Source organism: Dermacentor albipictus, chromosome 2, assembly GCF_038994185.2.
Source record: "Dermacentor albipictus isolate Rhodes 1998 colony chromosome 2, USDA_Dalb.pri_finalv2, whole genome shotgun sequence".
Lineage (NCBI taxonomy): Eukaryota > Metazoa > Arthropoda > Arachnida > Ixodida > Ixodidae > Dermacentor > Dermacentor albipictus.
In genome coordinates, this window is record NC_091822.1 from 97177759 (window position 1) to 97199711 (window position 21953).

The following is a 21953-nucleotide window of genomic DNA, read 5'->3' on the forward strand; positions in this document are numbered from 1 at the left end:
TTTCTGCGCTCCTGTTCGCCATATAAGTGCTGCATATTAAGACGCAATGTTTAGAGCAATGCCTTTGCTCAGTGGCTAACCACAAATTAAGCACTAACAATGAGGTGTATTATGAGCATTGGAGTGCGCTCTTCAGCTCCTACTTTGTGACTCATGAGCCGGCTGTTTTTCCATAAGGCCCGGATTCAGCTCCACAGGGTCACCACTGAACTGCAGTTCTTTACAGGAGGATGAGCATCTGCATAAATGAAATTGCATAAAATTACTGTGTGCATATGCACACAGTAAGTGCCCTGAGATTTTATCAATCTACCTCCCAGATACAGGCGTACGATATTCGTTTAGTTCAATAAAGAGGTGCTAAGATAGATGAAAAGCTATTGAACGTGTATATGTTGTCTATCCGCAGCCACTGAGGAGGCTCGAGCACTGCATAATGCCAGGTCTCTTGCTGTTAGCTTCGCCGCAATGCATAAATGTTACGTAGTCAAGCATACAAAATGTATTGCAGTAAAGCATACCAAGAGTGTAAAGGGGCCACTGTCAATGGATATAGTGCGGTACTCGCCGTCACGTCTCCTGTCAAAGTACAAACTCAGAGACGCCTAATCAATGTACTGGAAGGCCTTCAGACATGTTTCGGACCTAGCTGTGGTGATTCGGGCGCTTGTTTTGCGAACATACCATGCGCCATATAGAAGATTGTAGATTGTAGATAGAAGATTTCAATTTATTTCAATTCAGCGAAGCGTCGGCATGGCGTAAGGCTTTGTCAATGTTGCTGTACAGCTGTCACAATGACATACGGCTAATAAAGTGCTTAGCGACGTTCAGTTTTTCTGTTTTCATATACAAACAGTTGAAGTCATACACTGTTTCCATTCCCGCGCGAATCTCCTGAAGTGTGCGGTGCGCTCAACGACACTAATGAACAATGCATCAGCACGATGTAATGCTTTGCCATTAAAGGCATCCGAGAAGACACCTCACTTTCAAATGTATCCCCGTGCGAGCATCAGAATATAATATGCTACTGTCGCGACAAAACGCCACAAACTGACATCGGACACGGCCTCTTCAGCGCGCCAGCCACGCATTCTGTCGATGATGGCTGCCAGCTCGGCTAGGGACGAAGGGGATAGGGCTAGGGAAGAAGAGGGGAACAAGCCGAAAACTGGCAACAGGAAATACGTTACTCTAGTACTAATGTCGACTGCTTGCTGCCGCGATCACCGAAAAAAAATGTTTGTGAAATGCAGTTAACAGACATTGTTTTATTTCTTTATCCTCTCCCTGCAAAATTAAACACGTCCACCTAAAAAATGAAGTTATATTTTGCTACTTACTTTTCTAGTGCTACCTAGCGACAGGCCAATGACGTGCCAGATGCATGAATCATGCGTCAGACACGCTGCCGGAGCGAGTGAGGGTGGCCGCGCATCCCGAGCAACCACGGATATCCGTCGGACGTCCTATGGATATCTATTTCCGATATCCGAATAGACGTCCACAAATCTCTAACAGACGTCCATCAGCCGTTCAATGGACATATAAAAAACTAATTTGTACATCTACCGGGCGTTCGAAATGGGACCCGGTGGCGGACGTATTTCGAATGGTATGTGTGTCGTGCATATGTGTGTGTGTGCACACGCACGCACATCTTGAAACAGCGGTAGTGGAATGCAGTCAAGAACCCGACCAATGTTGTGTAAGAACCAGTCGGGTGCTTCAATGCATTTCAGTGTCGCCGCTCTGCTGCAAATAAACAAGAAGCATGGGTCCACAGTAGAATAAACACACAGTAAATCTTTTACGGCCACTTTACGTTATAAAGTCTGCAAAGCGCTCATAGGAACAGATATGCATGCTGATAAAAAGAAAACTTGCAGATCTAGATATAATGGCAGAAGTTACGACGGCATGAGGACGTAAAATGAACAATAGAAACTCCTTCCACCATGTTAAAGTCTACCAAATGTGGGAAAGACAATACAGCTAAATGAGGTGTCATGTGATTATACTTATTTTACTTTTTCGTACTATCACACCTTAGGAGGATTCATTATATGCACGTGCTTTAGAATAAAGAAGAAAAACTCACAAGCAAGAATAACCGTGTGGCGGAAACCACGAAAAGACAGCACAGTGGCAAGTGAAAGTATAAGCATCAAGGCTAACCTAATACAGTAAGGTATGAGAACGGGGTAGACAAAAGGCGGGAGATACGGTAGGAAGAAGACAAACACAGCCTTTAACATACCTCCCTCGTCTCGTTTTGCGTTCATTAAATAAGATTACTTAATAAAGACGTAAATAACTGTCTACACAAAATAATGTGGGATAGTATTAAAACACAATTGTGTCCATGTCAGAAATAGAATACAGTTTGAAAGATAATAAATAACATTAAATATGACGCACCAGCAAACTCATTGTAATGCGAAGATTTAACAGAGAAATCCCTGCCATTTTCGCCAGTTCGAGGAATTTATGCATTTTAGCACAATAATTAAATTTGATTATTATGCGTACAAGGAGAATTTTCTTTCCACTGGAATACTTAGTAAGAAAAAAATTAAGTGCATAACACTTGAACCTGCGAACCTCTAGAGCTTTAGCTATAAGAACGATATAGTGTGACAGCCATTACACATATTCATTATTGGATACGGAAATGTCCACTACGAATGTATTTTAATAACAGTACTAACACTACTTGCACTTAGCGACCACATAATTGTGAATTATCTTTACCTCTATAAATCGAAATAGAGAGAGAGAGAGAACGGTACCGAAATCCATTCAGTTTAATGCTATAAGGATCTTTAATACGCGCTGTGCTGGAGAGTGGCGATTTAGGTGCACGTTAAAGAACCCCAGGTGGTCAAAATTTCCGGAGTCCTCCACTACGGCGTGCCTCATAATCAGAAAGTGGTTTTGGCACGTAAAACCCCAAATATCATTATTATTATTATTTCTCGAGGCGTTGAGTGGTGGCTGCCGGCGCGAGATCCTGGATTGGATCGGATCGCCGCAGTACACTCGTTGGATAGCATGCGTTGTTTCCTCTCCTGGAATTCCGGCTCCTAAATCGCTCATGCAGCCAAAAAAGCATAGCCGTTGAGATATGCCTTAACTGTACTGGTAAAGAGCTACATATACTCATAGACTGCAGAAACATGAAAATGTAAAATGAAGTGAGTGGTATGAGTGAAAATGAGGTTGCTTGGGAATAGACAATGGCTCATCGAATGGCTTGGAGTCCGCGGTGGCGCCAAAGATCACCGACACCCAACGGCGGTTAACCGGAGTGCTCCTGCGGAGCGCCATTTCCAACAGGCCTCGAAACGCACTTGGTCTGGCTGAAGAGTTACCACGGTGGCGCCAATCACCTACACCCTTGAGGCTCTCGCCTAAGGTGCTCCTGTGGTCTGCGCCGCGTAGGGTCTGGAGTGAAGACAAGCGAGAATTGGCATGGAGTCCGCGGTGGCGCTAATCACCGACAGCCAGGCTCTGCCGCTCCTGCGGGTAACCGTTTCTTTGGAAACGGCCATGGTTTAGCTCGGTACCCACGGTGGCGCTAGTCACCGGCAGCCAGGGGCCCGCCCTGCTGATCCTGTGGGCCGGTCGTCTTCAACCCGGGCCCGACACGCGCATATCTGGCTCGGAACGCGCGGTGTCGCCACTCACCGACACCAGAGACATTTTTGTCCATCGTGTTCCTGCGGCGTGCTTGTTTGGAGGACACCATTGGAAACGCACATTAGCTCGGAGTCCGCGGTGACGCTAATCACCGACACGCGTACGCAAAGTCGTGCTCCTGCGGCTGTCGCACTCGGGACCTCGTGTAGGCCCGCAATTCATGTGCGAGACAACAGATGAACCAACCTGGATAATAGACCAGGCTGTGGGTGGCGCAGTGTTGAATCACTTTATTCGTGCGCCTTAAACATTCGCCTACGGTCTTAACGATGTTTGAGGGGTTAGGACGTACATATATGCATTTACGTTAACGCCAATGGTTGGATATTTTCTCGTTTGCCCGCTAAGGTTAATGTGCCGAGTGAAAAGGAATTGTCTTCATTCACAGCAGCGTTGAAAGAAGCCAAGAATATCATCTCCAGCGAGTTCTGGCCTCGTGATATTTCGGATATAAAGTGTTTGCAACAAAATTTATCTAGAAATGGCACCAAGTCACTTTTTTTTATCGTAGGTACAGTCGGCGTAACGGATTTGATTAGAGAGCAATAGGGAAAACGTAGTGAAGCATCCATCCTTTAGAGATGATTGGGGATATTAATGCTATTAGGAATGTAGCTTATGGTTGGTGCGTTATCGCTGATAAGCTTTCTATAACCATTAAAGCTGTTACGGGTGACCGGGTACTTATTTGCAGATGAAGGCCAGCAGAGATAATCGATGGGGAAGGTAGCTGCTGAAATGCTGCCGCTCGCCTTAAGAACCGTCGTTGTCTTACTCTCCAACCTCTCTTTCTCGAGGGTATTTACAAAACGCGCTAAAGGCGAAGACGAAAGGAACACATACGACAGGACGGGCGCTGTCAAAACAAGCTCGACAGACAAGCTCCCAGCTTTTTCTTGCCGCGTTACAATTCTTGTTTCGCAGACGAAGCCCGCTGGTAGAGTCATTGTCCTGTTACAAGTTGGGTTTTGCTAGACCGCCGACCTGTAGACAAGAAATGTGCGATCACGTAAGTTAGGTCACTCAAACGGTCTAAACGGCAAACGGGCCAACATAGTGCGACAGAAACTTGCCGCACCAGCCATGCCTGCGCTTTGGGGTTGAAAGCCACTCTAGGTTGCCTTTTCCAAAGAAACTGCTTGATTAGTGTAGTGCTGTTGAACCACTGCTTTGATCTGTTTAGCGGCACCACCGTGCAAGTACGTGCTATCAGGCGGGATTCTTCAACAAGGCAAAGTGTTTGGTCAATTCAATCTTCGATATATAGTGAAAATGGTAGGATGGCGTCAAGGACGTTCCACAGCGATCGGCACAAAGAAGGTAGAAAGGGCTGTAGTAAGTTGTCTAATGCTTCGCTGTGTTATAGGCATAACTGACGAAGGAGAAGACGTCAACCGAGTTCTTTTCTTCAGATGACGCCTACATGGCCAGCCTGTTACTCTGCGCTCGGTTCGTCTGTTCTGTAGCAAGGCTGGATAAGTGCAACGTCAAGCCTATAGGCATAAACGGCGCATGACCCGCTGCGGCACTACTTTGTATATATATATCCCGTTTAGTCTTACAATAAAGTTGTTCGTTGCCTGACCCCGACTCACCCATATGGTGGCAGCGGTTCACTATCGCTATGTCGGCGCCGTCAACGCTGCTTCCCCCGCCGAAACCACTGGACCCGTCAGCAGACGCATGGCTTGGATGGAAAACTTGGAAATGTGCGTTCACATTGTTCTCCACGGCTACCAGTTAAGTAAGCAGCCCAAATAAGTCCAAGCAGCAACGATACTTGTAACAGTTGGAGTGGATGGCAGGAAAGTTTACAGCACTTTCAAATTTCAAAATGAAGCGGATAAAAACAACGTTGACATTTTGCTTCAAAAATTTGAATTTTACACACCAGTGACAAATTTGACGTTTAATGAATTTCGTTTCAGATCAAGAGACCGAAAGCAAGGGGAGTGTTTCAATGACTGGCTAACCGACCTCAGGCGTTTAGCAAAGAACTGATAGTTCGGGGACCAAGAAGACCGCTTGCTCCGTAGCCCAATCATTCTGGGACTGCGAAACAAAAGCTTGCAGGAAAGGCTTATTTCCGAGAACCCGTCATACAGTAAGCCCATTGAAATTTGCCGGGCCCAGGAACTGGGAAAAGAGCAATTTAAGGAAATCAGTGAAGGCGCAGAAGCAGCACTCGCCGCAGTAATTCAAGCAGTTACCGCAGAAAGGAAACCGTGTGGTCATTGTGGCTAAACCACTCGTCGTGGCGAAATATGCCCGGCTGAAGGAAAAAAAAACATGCAAAAAGTGTGGTGGGCGTAATTACTTTGCTCAAGCATGTAGATCGTCGGTGCGACGACAAACCAGAGACGTTAGAAACGTGCTGCGCGAGGTACAAACGGAAGAAGACGATTGCTTTTTGCAAGCCCTGACTGTTAGTGCAGTCGAAGCGGCAGATCATTGGAGTGCAGCAGTTGACATTGAAGGCCGTAAATTCACGTGCAAGCTAGACACAGGTGCTAACTGCTGCGTCATTTCTAGCCAGGATGCTAAACTGCTGCCGAAGAAGCCCCTGTAAACCTGCCATGCCCAATTGACCGCTTTTTTCGGTCATAAGGCTACTGCGAGAGAAAAATTTCGGCTGCGACTGCCAGCAAACAGCGGAGTGCACGAAGAGTCATTTTTCGTGGTCGAACAAAGCCTGCCCGTGACTCTGAGCGGATCAGTAGCTGAACGCCTCGGGTTTTTTTGTCGCGTGCAAAACGTTCACGTCGAAGAGTTATACCCGGCAGCACAGCCTTTCGCAGAAGTTTTCAGTGGTCTGGGACAGCTGAAAGGCGTGGAGTATACAATGAAGCTAAAGCCAGAGCCGTAGGAGTCATCGTGCCAACCAGGCGAGTTCCAGTGGCACTTGAAGACAATGTCAAGGAAGAGCTTCTGCGCATGGAAGAACAAGGCGTGATAGCAAAGGTAAAGGGCCCGACGGAATGGTCGAGTTACATGGTCACAGTCATTAAGAAAGATAAAGTGCGGATATGCCTAGACCCCATAGCGCTGAACAAGGCGTTCTTACGGGAAAACTATCCTATACCTACTCTAGAAGACGTAACAAAGTTCGCGGGCGCCAACGTTTTTTCAACCTTAGACGCAGCATCTGGGTATTGGTAGATAAAGCTAGACGACTCAAGCAACAAACTTTGTACAATCAGTACACCGTACGGACGCTACCGGTTCTTGCGCATGCGTTTTGGCATTACCTCTGCTCCGGAGATATTTCAGGCAGCGACGCACCGCGTCCTAGAGGGTCTGCCAAATGTCGCAGTAGTAATGGATGACATTCTTCTCTGGGGCAAGCTTAAGCAAGAGCACGACCACAGTCTACAGCTTCTTCTAATGCGCTACCGTGAACAGAATCTTCGACTAAATTTGAAGAAATGCTTCTTTTTGCCGCGAGAGGTGCGCTACCTGGGACACGTGCTCAGCGCCGAAGGTCTGCGTGTGGACGCCCAACGTCTTCAAGACATTCTAGAAATGCCAACACCAAGAAACTGTAAGGAACTTCGTGTTTTTGGACACTATGAAGTTTGTACAGCACTTTATCCCAAGCATGCCTGTAGTAACAGCACCACTATGAACTTTGTTGCGAAAAGACATTGCATGGGTTTGAACGGAGAAACAGCAAGAAAGCTTTCTCAGATTGCGTGAGGCTCTGATTCAAGCACCTGTGCTCCTCTATTTTGATCCAAGCAAACCCGTGACGCTATCAGTTGACGCAAGCCAGCTGGGGGTAGGCGCTGTGCTTATACAAAATGCGCAGCACGTTGCCTTTCCCTCACGGAAACTCAGAGAGGCACAGACCAGATACGCTCAAATCGAAAAAGAAACTTTAGCAATTGTTCATGGATGCATCAAATTTCATGACTGCATATTTGGACAGCATGCAGTAACAGTTGAAACTGCCCACCGCCCCTTGGTTGCGATATTCAGTAAGCCGCTATACCAGTGCCCGCTACGTCTGCAACACATGCGCCTAACTCTAGATTGTTATCCTATCAATGTGACGTACAAGCCTGGCAAAGAGCTGTTCCTCGCTGACGCCTTATCAAGGTTTCCTAGTAGAAGATTCGTGGAAGAAAACGAGCAGTTTCAAGTCAATGTTCTTGAATGTGTTTCAGCCTCTCAGAGCTCCCTGCGAGATTTACTAGCAGCAACCGATGATGACGACACCCTCGTAAAGCTACAGGAGTACGCGAATAGAACGTAGCCGCTTCACTAGCAAGAAGTCCCGGAACCACTTAGGTGGTACTGGGCTTACCGGGACGAGATAGATGCACTGGACGGCTTCGTGTTTCGAGGCAACAAGGTAATTGTACCGCAATCAAAGATATGGGAAATGGTGAGTTTTCTTCACGCGGCGCGCGTGGGAGTGGATAAGATGAAGGCGAGAGCAAGAAACGTGATGTTCTGTCCCAATATTTCGAGCAACATCGAGCAGTTCTGTAAAGCCTGTAAACTGTGCCAAAAGCATCAGCCTCTAAACCCTAAAATGCCACTCCTGAGTCATGATGTACCCTCACTACCATGGGAAGTTGTTGGCATAGACTTGTTCTCCTTTGAAGGCCATGAGTTCGCCCTTATTGTTGACTTCTACTCCGTCTTTGAAATTCGAGAGTTTAATGCAACTTTAATGCAAATTTACTCGGTTCATGGCTTGCCCAGGAAGTAGTGCACTGACAATGGTCCGCCTTTTAACAGCCGTGAGTTCAAGGACTTTCTCGACACCTTGGGTGCTGATCACATCACCTCAAGCCCCTATCATCCGGGTTCCAATGTTCATGAAGCAAAAAAAGCTTTTAAAGAAGTGTTCCTTTAAAATGCCTGTTTCAAATGGCATTACTTGAATGGCGCAACACCCCCAGTGATCATGTGCTCCAGTTCCCCGTGCAGAGGCTGATGGGACGCCAGACTAGGATGCTTCTACCAATACCTACAAGCCACTTGGAACCACACACTGTTCCACCTGATGTGTTCCAGGGCCGCCTTCAAGAAATACGTCAACGACAGAGGGCCTACTACAACCGTGGCAGCAGGAACTTGCCGCCTGTGATGCCAGGTCAGCAGGTCACAGTGTACGATACAAACGAGCGGATCTGGTCTCCCGCCGTCTTTCTCCGACCAGCCGATGAACACCGCTCGACGATCGTCAAAACTGAAGAAGGCCGGCAACGTCGGGCGCACACGAGAGCGCCTCCGCCTGATAGACCCACAACCGGAAGCGAGACTCGTGCCCGAAGACTTATCTTCCACAGAGCACCCTCAAGAACTACGGAGAAGCACAAGACTTCGACGCGAGCCCTGTCGGTACCCTCAACAAGAGACACGGTAACCATGTCTTAGTTCCCCTGCAAAAGGGAAGATGTAGCAAGGCTGAATAAGTGCAACGTCACGCTTATATGTATAAGCTGCGCATGACCCACTGCGGCACTACTTTATGTATATATATATATATATATATATATATATATATATGTATATATATATATATATATATATATATATATATATATATATATATATATATATATATATATATATATATATATATATTGTAGCACCTGGTTACTCGTCATTCCGAGAACCTTGCGGTCAGAGCTCTGCTCCTCGTTCCACGTCGACCCTCAGTGTGGCCACGCGGGAGTCTTCAAAACCTACGAAAGACTTCGACACCGCTATTACTGGCGGGGAATGTACAATTTCGTTCGAACGTTCGTCCGCTCTTGTCGTGCGTGGCAACGCCGTAAAGCGCCACCACACAACTCCGCCGGTGAACTCCAGCCTCTGCAATGCCCATCCCGACCCTTTGATCGCGTGGGCATAGATCTCTACGGGCCACTTCCGTTGACTCCTACCGGCAACAGGTAGGTAATCGTTGCGGTCGACCACTTAACCCGTTATGCGGAGACCGCTGCTCTACCAAATGCTACAGCGCAAGAGGTCGCGAATTTCATGCTTCACCGTTTTCTCCTTCGTCATGGAGGTCCACGTGAACTTTTAAGCGACAGAGGCCGCGCCTTCTTATCTGAAGTCATCGAACACCTGCTTGCTGAATGCGCTATTGTTCATCGTAAATGCACTGCTTATCACCCACAGACGCACGGTACCACGGAACGCTTTAATCGAACTCTTGGTGACATGCTCGCCATGTATGTTTCACCTGATCACTCTAATTGGGACCTCGTTCTTCCGTTTGTCACCTATGCCTACAACACCGCGACTCAGGCCACTGCCGGATTCTCACCCTTTTACCTTCTTTACGGCCGTCATCCTTCGCACACAATCGGCACTATTCTGCCCTACCGGCCAGACCCCTCCGAATGCCTGCCGATCTCGGAATCCGCCAGACACGCCGAGGAATGTCGCCAGCTGGCCCGCCGATTCACCTCGGACGACCAGAACCGTCAAAAGGCCCTTCACGATGCCTAGAACTCGACTCCCACTTTTCTCCCGGGCGCTCTCGTCTGGTTGTTAGTGCCACACCGCACGCCTGGGCTCGCTTCAAAACTCCTTCCAAAGTACGACGGGCCATACCGCGTTCTCGAGAGAACATCACCCGTGAATTACCTGCTTGAGCCGCTAACGCCGCCGTCCGACATGCGGCGTCGTAACCGCGAAGTCATTCACGTTCAGCGTCTCAAGCCGTATCACGATTCTACTGTCCTTCCAGAAACCTAAGTCGCCAGGATGGCTCCTTTATTTCCGCGGGGCCATTGTAAGGAAGATAACGAACATGCGCGCTGGGTCAGCAGCATCGGCAGCATCAAGCGCGCAGCAGAAGCTCGCGCTCGGGGACTGTGCTCGGTGCATCGTAGAACCGGCGGCCGCTGCGAACCCTAATAAACCTCCTTTATAATATATATGTATATATATCCCGTTCATTCTTCCAATAAATTTGTTCACTGCCTGGCCCCGACTCGCCCGCACGTTCAGAAAGACCGTTGGTGGGTGCACAATGCGGCGTTGGGTATCGGAATGGTGCAACGCACAGACGAAGCAACTCTTCTACAGCGTCGGCTACGAATTGCCAACCGCAGTCACTTATAATCACTCGAGGTGGGTCATGGCGTCGAAAAAAGAAATGAGATAAGAAAACTGCGGTGCAAGCATGGCTGTATGAGGCAATTGTTGCTCGTTTCTGCATATCGAGTAAGATAGTCAACACAGACGTTGACTCATCGGTCATTGTTCAATGACGGTTGTAACGGACCCAGGAGGCCGTTACCAACTAGTTCAGAGGGTGTATGCGGAAGAATGAGTGGGTGGAGAAGGCGTCATGAAGCACTTGAAGATCGCTTGTGAAGCTGGCATTGATCGCAGTTGAACACGTATTGATATGAGGAGCTTTCGTGCAGATAGTGTTGGCTTGAAGGCGCTGACTGCATCAATTTTCCGTGGGTTAGGTTGGATTCCAATCTCGCTCACAAGGTCGCCAAGAACCAATGTGTGACGCTCATCAAACCGGCGTTTCCGGAGTTTAGAATCAAGCCAGCTTTCTGCACGCGATCCAAAAGCAGGCCAAGGGGGCTGTTATGCTCTTCAAACGTACGGCAGATAATTTCAAAATTATCCGGTTAACACAGACACATCTTTCACTTTAGTGCGCGAAGGATTGCGTTCATGAATCTCTGAAAGGTGACGGGCGCGTTACAACACCCGAACGGCATAACTTTAAATTCGAAATCAACTTTCTGGTGTCAAAAATGCAGTCTTCTCTTTGTCATGCGTGTCAAACGCGTATCAAAACCACGCACGTTCGTAAACGGCCACATCTAGCCTACAGGCAGTGAAGCCTGGGCTGCTACACGTGCAGTCGCGTTTAGCATGAGCTGCAATGTGTACGTCGGTGCCGCAACAGCCATTTCTTCTCCCTCACTAAGCGTATACTCCCGCGCCGACGCGCAAGTGATCTCCTTATAATCCAAGCCAATTACTGTTGCGACGACTTTTTGCTCTGTTGTTCATCGTTTCCGAGGATACACCACGGCGTCCATATATACCGTGTTCGCCTTGGTTGCTAGATATTTCTCTATATATTTTGCCCTAGTATTCCGCCTGGCTGCGTGTAGGTTTGGGTCCATGTTTCTTGGCAAGGACCCAACCCTGATGGTGCTGCGGTACTCATCTGGTAGGTTTGCCGTTCTCTGTTCTTCTCTTTCTATTTCTTGATGTCCCAGCCTTCTTAGAAGCTTCCTGCCCGTGGTAGTCTGCTGGAGTCTGAGTATTTGCGACCATAATTGTGCTTCTTTGAGCTCCTCGAACGTGTTATCGAGTCCGAGAGCTAACAGCTTCTCTGTCAAGGTGTTAGCCGGCAGACGAAGAGCTGTTTTGTAGGCTTTCCTTATGATGGCGTAGGCCTGGTCCCTCTCGCCTTTGTTTGTATTGTAATAGGGGAGGGAGGATGTGATTCGGCTGATTACGAGGCTCCTAACTAGCTTGACCGTGTCACCCTCCCTCATGCCGCTTCTTTTTTTATGACACACGGGTGATCATGCGCGCCACCTCTGTTGTCGCTTGCTTGAGTAGGCTTATAGTGTGTGCAGAACTGTTTACTGTGCCCCCACATTCCCAGAATTATGACGACTTCTTTTTCCAGTATTTTCTGTCCTTCTAGGGTGACGTTGAGTTCCTCTTTCAAGCGCTTTCCTCGTCTGACTCTCAGGAGCTGGGACTTCTCCGTCGAGCAGGCGAGGCCTCTTTCTCTGACGCGTTCTTCCTTGCATGTTGCTGCGGTTTATAAACGTTCTTATTTTTGGCTGAGTGAGCCTTGGTTGGTACAGACGGTGATATCGTCGGCATAGATGGCGTGTCGTATGCCTTCGATCATTTCCAGCTTCCGGGCTAATCCAATCATTGCGACGTTGAAGAGGATCGGTCAGATAACGGATCCCTTTGGGGTTCCTTTGTTGGGTGTGTGGAATTTGTTGGTCCGCAGGTCTTCTAATCCCACCGTGGCTGTTCTATTTGATAGGAATGCTGTCACGTAGCCGTGGATAAATATTAATTAAAGATAAGATAAAAGCGGCGTGATTCTTTGTTCTTGGACATCACGAATAGATATTCAGATTGCGTGATTAGGTCCCTGGACAGGAGCTCTGGTATTTGCTTTGCGCAGTATTGCTGTTGTTTGAAGTTGGGTTAGTGTCGAGTTTTCTTCAATGGGTGTTGGTCAATTGCATCGAGGCCTCATTCTTGTACTATTCTACAGGCCAGATTACGATTCTGCCACATTTGGTGGCTGGTTTTCTTACAATATCATTTCTTTCCGCGAGTTCTTTAAGGATTTGGTGCTGAGCGGGGGACAAATTTTTGCTTTTCCGACAATGTCGCACTGACTATAGAATTTCCTTTGAGATTGTATCTTGAGGGGTCATCACCCGTGCTCTTGAGACAAAAGAACAACACAGTAGTGCAAACAGTCACAAGGGCATTTATTCCACCTTTCACGACTAATGCCTCCTAGCCGAGTTGCTATCCACAAAACAGGCCGATGGGCGCGCGACAAATCGCGGAAATCCGACTCACCGCGACCGGATAGCGAGCGAATATGTTCGCCCCATGCGGGACACCAACGCCTGGTCGTTCGCGCGTACGGTCACGCGAACGGTTGTGCGTTCGAGCGATCATGTTCGTCCATTCCGGGGTAGGCCTCGCGAGACCACGCCGTCAGTCTTGCCATGAGCTCATCCTGTGTTTCTGTCTTGCAGGCCTCGTATAGCAGCTTGCTCATCGCGTCCCTCTGCGAGGTATTGGTGTTCGCGCCGTCCAAGACGTGTTTCAGAAGATGCCAAGAGCAGCCTTTACGTACCTGCCGTCAGTAATGTTGCAGATTTCGTCCCAGTGCTGCCCAGCTAGTGTGGAGCAGTGCTGTTCGATGCTCCGGTTTAGCTCCGCAATCTTCTTCCGCAGCCGACGGTTCAGGCGTTGCCCTTTCCAACTTTGCAGTAGGGATTGCTTGGCCTCTAGCATGTGGGCGAGCCTACTGTCCATCTTTTCAGTTTCCAGGTCGGTGGTGACCGTTCGCGTTGCTACCTCGAGATTCGTCTGGAGTTACGTCATCCACCCGTGTAGAGATGCGTCCGCGTCCTCCTCGGACCTACCGGTCCTCAGCTCTCTGAACTGGTCCCAGTCCACTAGCTTGAATATCTTTTCCTCGGTCCTGCGCGGGACTACTGTCATCGCTGTAATGTAGTGGTTGCTGCCCAGATCCACCCCTGTGTTAGACCACGACGCTCGAGTAATATTCTTGGTGAAGGCGAGGTCGGGCGTAGTGTCCCTGATGGTTGACGTTCTCCGTCGTGTTGGTTGTGTCGGGTCGGTTTCGAGCTCGAGGCCTGCCTCGATGCTCTCTTCCCATAGCTATTTGCCCTTAGGTGTACACTGTCCGTATCCCCACGTCAGATGCGGGCATCGAAGTCTCCCGCCACGAGCAGGGAGTTACTGCCTGCCAGGTGCGCGGCCTTGGTTAGGAAAGCCCGAAACCTCTGCCTGTGCTATCTTGAGCTGCTGTATGCGTTGAGGAAGAACGTTGGCTTGCTACGTTGCATTTTGCTTGCTATCCCTATCATCAGATATTCGATGTTATTAGACGGCATGTGGATGTCGGGCTCTACGAAAGTCAGCTTTTTCCGTACCAGAATGGCGACCCCCCTACCGCCCGAATGCTTGGTCAGGGTACTATAGCCCCGGATTTTAATTTGCTCGGTGAGCGTCTCCTGTAGCAGTATCACGCTAGGTTTGATTCCGTATGTCCTGAGGTACTATTGTAGCGTTTGTGCTTTGCCTCCCAGTCCTCGACAGTTCCACTACGATACTATGAAGTCACTAGTGGGTCCTGCCATCATGAGGAGTTCTCTGCATGCTGGCGTGACTACCTGCTATTACTCGGTCCGATGGCTCACTGGTCACCATACCGGAGAAGCTAGTCGCTCGGGGTCCTATTGCCCGAGCCACCACATTATCTAGGAATGCTTCAATCTTTTTGCAACGTTGGTTGTATCTTTCTTCCGTAGCCGTCATGTTGGTTTGGAGACTGTTCATGTTAGCGTGGAGGTCACTGAGGGCACTCAGCATCACGCGGATCTCGGAGTGACCGCGCCCGGCCCCTGTCGATTCTTGTTCGCCATTGAGAGCCCTGCGTTTGGTGGGCCTCTCGCTATTGATTTCATCATCTGCTTTGTTACTGATCGGTCGTTGTTGGGATGTAGGCTCGACCATCATCCGAGCCGTATTGCCTCTCCTAAGTTCCTCTACTTCTTTCATGAGGTTGTGAATCACGGTTCGCATGCGCGTTTTCGATTCCTAGCTTAGCCAGCCTGTCATTGCTCAGATGCCCCGTTGTCGCGCCCCCGGTTACCTTGTTTGGGCCAGTTGCCCGCAGGTGGTCGGCCCATGTTGTGCCGGTTGTCGTCGGTCTGCCTCCTGGGCGGTGGTCCTCCAGGGACTGCACCCGGCTCGTCCCGCTGCTTCTGAGTGCTGAAGTCGAGCGCCTCCTGGATTGTGAGCGCCCCCTCGGTCGGGATCTGCCACGGGATCTGCCTCGGGGCCCGGAGTGTCCGCTGGACTTGGATCGCCCCCTGGATCTGCAGCGTCCCCGGGACGGTGGCTGGCCCTCGGCTCCAGTGTGTACGGCTCACTGGTTCTCCGCCATAGCCCGGCCTCGATGGACTTGGGACCCGGAGTTGGCATGTGGTGCCTCGGTGCCACTCAAGGCCGTCGCCTTGTCCCACCTTCTGCATTGTACCACGCATGGTACCTGATATCTTTGCTTGTACTGGCGGTCCGCGGTTGCGTGCGCGCCTCCAAACAGTTTGAATTCTGGCGTACAGAGATGCCCTTCCTCCGGGTGAAGGGCTCCACATTGTCGGCATGGCTTGACTTCCGGCGTTGAACATACGTCCGCGTGATGCCCCAGCTTGCCACATTGGTAAAGCGTGTTCACTTGCTTGCGATATAGCGTACATCTAACAAGGGTTGGACCAACTTGAAGAAATTGGGCACCCTGAGTCCGTCGAAGGGCACCATTACCATGCCCGTGTCCTTGATGCGTTTAACTCCGAAGGCTAGTGTGTTCTTGATTCTCCGCGGGGCTATCTCCAATGGGGATTCCGCGGATAATGCCTTTGCACGTGTTGTGCGGCGCCGCTTCGTAGGCGCTGATCTCGTATAGCTTGCCATATAGCTCGATAGCCTTCGTTCCCACGTACAGCGTAGCGTTCTCCCTCTTGGGTGTGCTGACCACGACGATGTTCTGCTGCCAATTGGGACATATGAGGTCCTCTTCTGCTGCACTCTCTGCGACCCCAGCCTCAAGTACTAGGGCACTGGCGATCACCGGGGCTTTCATCCTGGAGATGTTGAGTACTCCTTTTGGTCTTACGATGACTTTGGTCTCTTCTTTAGGTAAATAGGGCACTCGTCCTACCTTGGGTAGCTTTCCGTTGAGCACCATGCCGGGCCACGTCCATGTTAGGCTGAGCGCCAAAAGTTCCTTTAACGCTAGCGAGGGTAGTTTCATCGCGTATTGCAGAACGTTTAGAAACCGCCTGCTGCCATCCTAAATCTTCGGAAACGGGCTCGGAGTGAATGTCCTTCCCTCCCACAGTGATTTCCATTTCTAGTGGCTCCTACCAGCGTCGCCCGTGAGCGAAACAGGTTCCGCAAGTGGCGAGCCCCTCGTTGGGGTTAAGCCTAGAGTGAGTAGGCCGAGCCTCCTCCGGCGTGGTCAAAGTGTAAACTGGCGATAAATAGATGAAAAGTCTACCCACCCGTGAATGAAGGTATGGGTGTTATCCTCTTCGCTTTAGACGTCATCCGAATCCCAAATCGCGGCTGCTGGAGGGAAATTTCCGGCTGAAAACTTTGATAAAAGCAGGAGCCGATGTGAGCACGACCATGCTGTTCAGCTTCTTCCTCGAGATTGCTGATGATAGTACCCTGCTCATCGTTCAGTACATACATCTTGGTTTGTCCTATGCCAAGCTTCCTTCTCACTGATTTCATGCTTCGTCCATATTTTACTGCTTCTTCAGTCTTTCTCACGTTATAGTTTCGAATATCACTTATTTTCGCCTTGTTGATCAGTTTTTGACAGTTCCGCGAATTCTATCTGATCTCTTGAGTTGAACACTTTCATTTTTTGTTGTTCCTTTATTACGTCCTTTGTTACTTGGGAGAGCTTACCTACTAGTTGCCTTGGTACCTTACCTCCTACTTCAGTTACTGCTTCTGAAGCCAGCCTAGTTACGACTTCGTTCATTACTTCTATCTCGTATTCAGCTCTGTGTTCTAAGGCTGTATATTTGTTTACAAGTACCAGCCTGAATTGGTCTGCTTTTATCCCTACTGCGTCTAGGTGGGCCTGTTTCTTCCTGAAGAATTTTACTTTTTATCTCTTCAAATTGAGGTGAATCCTAGACCTCACTAATCTATAATCACAGCACTTCACCTTACCTTACACTTCCACATCCTGCACTATGCTGGGATCGGCAGCAAGTATGCAGTCTATCATTTCTAGTTTCGCAATTAGGGCTTCTGCTGGTCCACTTGCTGTTGCTACACTTCTTGAAGAAGGTGTTCTTTATTCACAGCTTATTCCTTTCCACGAATTCTACTAGTATCGCTCCTCGAGCGTCCTAGAATCGACGCCGTAGTTGCCAATGGTTTGTTTACCAGCAGGCTTTTCCCCCATTTTTGCATTGAAGTCGCCCATTACTACAGTATACCGAGTTTGAATTTTTTGTCATTGCTAATTCAACATCTTCATAAAACTGATCTATTTCGTCACCATCATGACTAGAAGTTGTAGCGTAGGCTTGTACTAATTTTAACCTATACCTCTTATTAACTTGTATTAATACTACTGCTACACTCTCATTAATGCTGTAGAATTCGTCAATGTTGACCGCTATGTGCTTTCAATTCAATTCAATTTTATTTCCCAGAAGCATCTGGACGGCTTCTTGTGTAAAAGCTGCTAGAGCAGCTTGGCAAAAGGCGCAGGAAGCCGTTACAAGGCATAGCGGAAACGACACATAAAAAAACAGGTATAATCACAAGCAATGGAATCAAACATCATTTCAGTTTAAGAAATCAGTTTTACAAGATACGCCAAAGATCAGCAAATTAAGCATTGAAAGAAAGAAACAAAGTTGAGAACAGGTAACGAAAAGACACTAAGTTGAAGTTCATTCTCAAATAAGAATTTCAAGTGCACTGTACGCAATCAGTAGGCATGAAAACACGAAAAAAAAAACAATATGACTCACAACACGATACATACACTCTGTACATAAACAATACACAATAGGCCAGAAACACGGTATCAAACCAAAAGGTCACTCACAATACGCTGGATCTACTATTTAGTTACAATTGCACAACATATATGTTCGAAGCTGCCTTCTACTATATCCAGCAGTATTTTAGTGCCTATTAAGTGTTAGGGGAACATTGTGAGCCCGTGACTGAAATTTGTAATTCGTACGAAAATGCGGTATCGCCCACATAGCAGTGCAGCGCGTTTTAACAGTCGACGAGTAACGTTGTAACGATGCCAGAGAAGAGGGTAATTAACGATTTTACTTGATGAAAAATTAAACAACTGCAATAACCGAAATTCATACATTTCATCCGCGCGAAGTAAATTATGCTCTAGAAATGCTTCTTTCATGGTATCTGTGCGTTAAAGATTTGAAATTTGTCGTATAATACTTTTTTTGCATTGGAACAATCTTATTTACATTATCGCTAGAATAGCAGCTTGGGCTTGTTGGTTTTCCATCCTGCTAGTAACAGCGCAAAATATAGACAAGGGACGAGACAAGAAGACACCACAAGCGCTGACTGACACTGACTGACTGACACTGAGTCAGCGCTTGTGGTGTCTTCTTGTCTCGTCCCTTGTCTATATTTTGCGCTGTTACTAGCAGGGTATTTACATTAGTTTTAGCTGTGGTAGCCCAAACCAGGATGCAGTAGTTTATGTGTGAATAAAACAGAGCGTAGTAAATTTGAAGCTTCGCTTGTAGTGGAAGAATACTACGACAGCGCGATAGTACCCCTGTAACTGCAGACAACTTTCGACAAAGAAATTCGATGTGAGTATCCCATTTCAAGTTTGAAGAAAAACATAATCCTAGAGTTTTGTGGTCACTGACAATGGCAACAGGTTGGTGTTCATAGCTAAGCTGATGAAACAAGGAAGCCTTTTTGTTTTTTGCACACAATATGATGGCCTTCGTTTTAGTTGCATTAATCCCGAGTCTATTTTTTTTGGACCATAAAGACACCTTATTGAGAACTTCATTGCATTTCATAACTGTTTGATCTAAATTAGAACCGCAGACAGTAAACGTGGTATCATCAGCGTATATCATAAATTTTAATTCGGTGTCTATCAGGACAATGTCATTAATACAAGTATTGAATAAAAGGGGACCCCATACGCTACCCTGAGGCACTCCACGCGTGACGGGTAAAAAGATGATTTCTTATTGTTAATAAAAACACATTGCTGTCGGTCACGCAGGTGTGAATGAAGCAAGGCCAAAGGTGTCCCGCGAATCCCGTATTGTGTAAGCTTTGTCGTAAGAACGTCGTGGTTAATGGAATCAAAAGCCTTACTAAAATCCTAAAAAAAGACCTACTGTATAGAATTGTTGTTCAATGTTTCCTAGGATGGTTTGCTTTAAGGACAATAACGCCAATTCTGTAGATCTTCCCGCTCGGAAGCCAAATTGGGGCACTGTTATCACATATTTCATGCCATAGAATTTCGTTAATCGTGAAAATATGATTTTTTTCCAACCACTTAGAAAAAATAGGTAGAACAGAGATTAGTCTGTAATTCGATGCATTGTTTTTGTCTCCCCCCCCCCTTGTATATTACTGACACTCTAGCCTTTTTCATGGCATCGGGAAAAACGCGAGACTCCATCGCTAAGTAAAAGATGTAAGCAAGTGGGGAAGTGATGAACGGCAAATCATGCTTAACGGGTTCAACGTGGATGCTGTAGATATGTAGAGCCTTACTATTTCGTAATATCATAAACATGCTGTGAATTTCAGGTTCGTTGGTTGGTTCGAGAAATACACTGTCAACAAAACTGCTATACTGTGTGCTGATCTGGTGGGATATTATCGACTACATTTACATTAACAAAGTGAGTATTAAAATAGTCTGCAAGCTCTTTGCCTTTAAATTCACGGTGGCCTACAGTTAACGTTTTGATAGAAGGCATACTGGCATTACGACCGAGAACATCATTTATTGTCTTCCAAGCAACATCAGGGCGTTGCCGAGTAATACAGTAAAAGCTCGTTAATTCGAACCGCAAGGGGAAGCCACTTCAGTTCGAATTAACGAAAGTTCGAACTAACGAAAGTGAAGGAGAGCAACAGTACACTGCGATTTGGAAGCAGTAGGGCATGTCAGAAATTTGGCGTATCAGAAAGTGATGGCGTGTGCCGCGGGCACACGCCATCTTCATGTCGAAGCTCTGGGTCCGACTGTGCCACACCACCGATGTCCACTGAAATGAACGTTAGCCGAGCCTTAACACCATCACAATGAATCGCGACGGCCGATACCTCCTAAGCTGAAAACAGAGGTGCACAACCGACGAGGACTGCCGAGACAAAGACGCTGAACATGTGAAGGTGGCGAAGGCCCTGATTCGTTGGTTCTTGATTGCAAGCGCAGCTGCGACGTACTTGATTCGCTGTGTTTTGGCGCTTGCCGTGCCATCTCCGCGCAACATTAGCAGCTGTACAAGATTTGCGAAGCCTCCGAGATTCGCAACGGGCAAGAAGTCACGGAGGTTACGTAGAACGGAGAGGCGGCAGCCGCCGCCGCCTTTTGGCTGACCCCGCGTCGGTTAGATTTTTTTCCGATTTTGCCTTCTCTCGCCGTTCTCTCCGTTTCGGAGGCAATACAGCCTTGTGTGTAGGCAGTAGGCGCGTTTCTCTGGCCGTGTGCCAGGTGAGCGTAGTTCGAATTATCCGTGAGGGAACCTTCTCGCGTTCGAATTAACGGACTTTTTTATACATAGACTTCTGTGGAGCTTGGCCGGACCAAATCGTACAGTTCGAATTATCGATAAATTCGAATTATTGAAGTTCGAATTAACGAGCTTTCACTGTATGTGCAAAAATGTGTTGATAATGGTTTATCTTGGATCGCCGCAACTCTGTGTTAAGCCGATTTCTAAATCTCTGAAATTGTTAGCGTTTTTTCTGAACGCGTCCGCAAAAAAGAATGATAGAGGCGATTTTTACTTTTTATCATGTTTGTATGCTCTTGAGTCACCCAAGGCTTCCGTATCTTTTTAGATACGTTCATCGCTATGAGCGGGAAATGTCGTGCGTAAATGCGCACAAAAGCCTGCAGGAATTCTGTGTACGCATCATTTACACTGGTCTTATGAAGTACAAATGACCAATCACGATTCATGACGTCTTGTTTACATGATACAATCCTGTCCTGGGGAACTCGCTGAACAATCAAAGGCTCAGATCTGGCATTCCTTTCCGCGGAACGAGAGGAGTAAATAAGAAAGACTGGGCAATGATCGCTTAAATCCGATGCTACTGTGCCAGCACTGCAGACGGTAGTGTCAATATCGGTAATAAGAAGGTCAAGCGCAGTAGAGCTATATTGTGTGACTCGGGTTGCAGTGGTAATAAGTTGGCAAAACCGTGTGAAGAGAGCCTGGTGTTGAACTCACGAACAGACCAATCTTGGTCCAGGATTGGTCCAGGAATCTTGGTCCAGGAAACTAGGTAATAGTTGTTCTTATGTAATCTAGCAACTGTTCGAATAAATATAAAAAATGCAGCACATACCCTGTCGCAGGGCGATAGATAACGGAGATCATTTGCTTTTTGCATACCAGAGTAAGAATTTCATAGTCGCCGGAGATTCTAGTAAATTCTGAAACCATTTCGCATATTTTCGATCTGTAACATAGGTTGCAACTCCACCTCCTCGTTTATTATTCCGATTTATGTAGACAGCATTGTAACCGGCTAGATTTAATATTTGGGAATCATTTTGATACCAGGTCTCCGTAAACATGATTATGCTGAACTTGAAAGAAAATTGGTCTAAGAAGAAAGCGATGGAATCCTGTTTGTTGTTGACAGAACGGCTGATTCACACGATAAATCATAAAGCTGAACTGTGTGTGGCAAATAAAACTCGT

General features: G+C 47.6%; 1 protein-coding gene across 1 annotated transcript in view; it reads left to right on the forward strand.

The window, feature by feature from the left end:
- The window catches only part of LOC139055482 (uncharacterized), a 98625-nt gene that overhangs the window by 32392 nt on the left and 44280 nt on the right, over positions 1 to 21953 (forward strand). The window contains exon 2 of the mRNA XM_070532998.1: positions 19819 to 19913. Within this exon, the coding sequence (XP_070389099.1) occupies positions 19819 to 19913 (95 nt within the window). The remainder of the gene's footprint in view (positions 1 to 19818; positions 19914 to 21953) is intronic.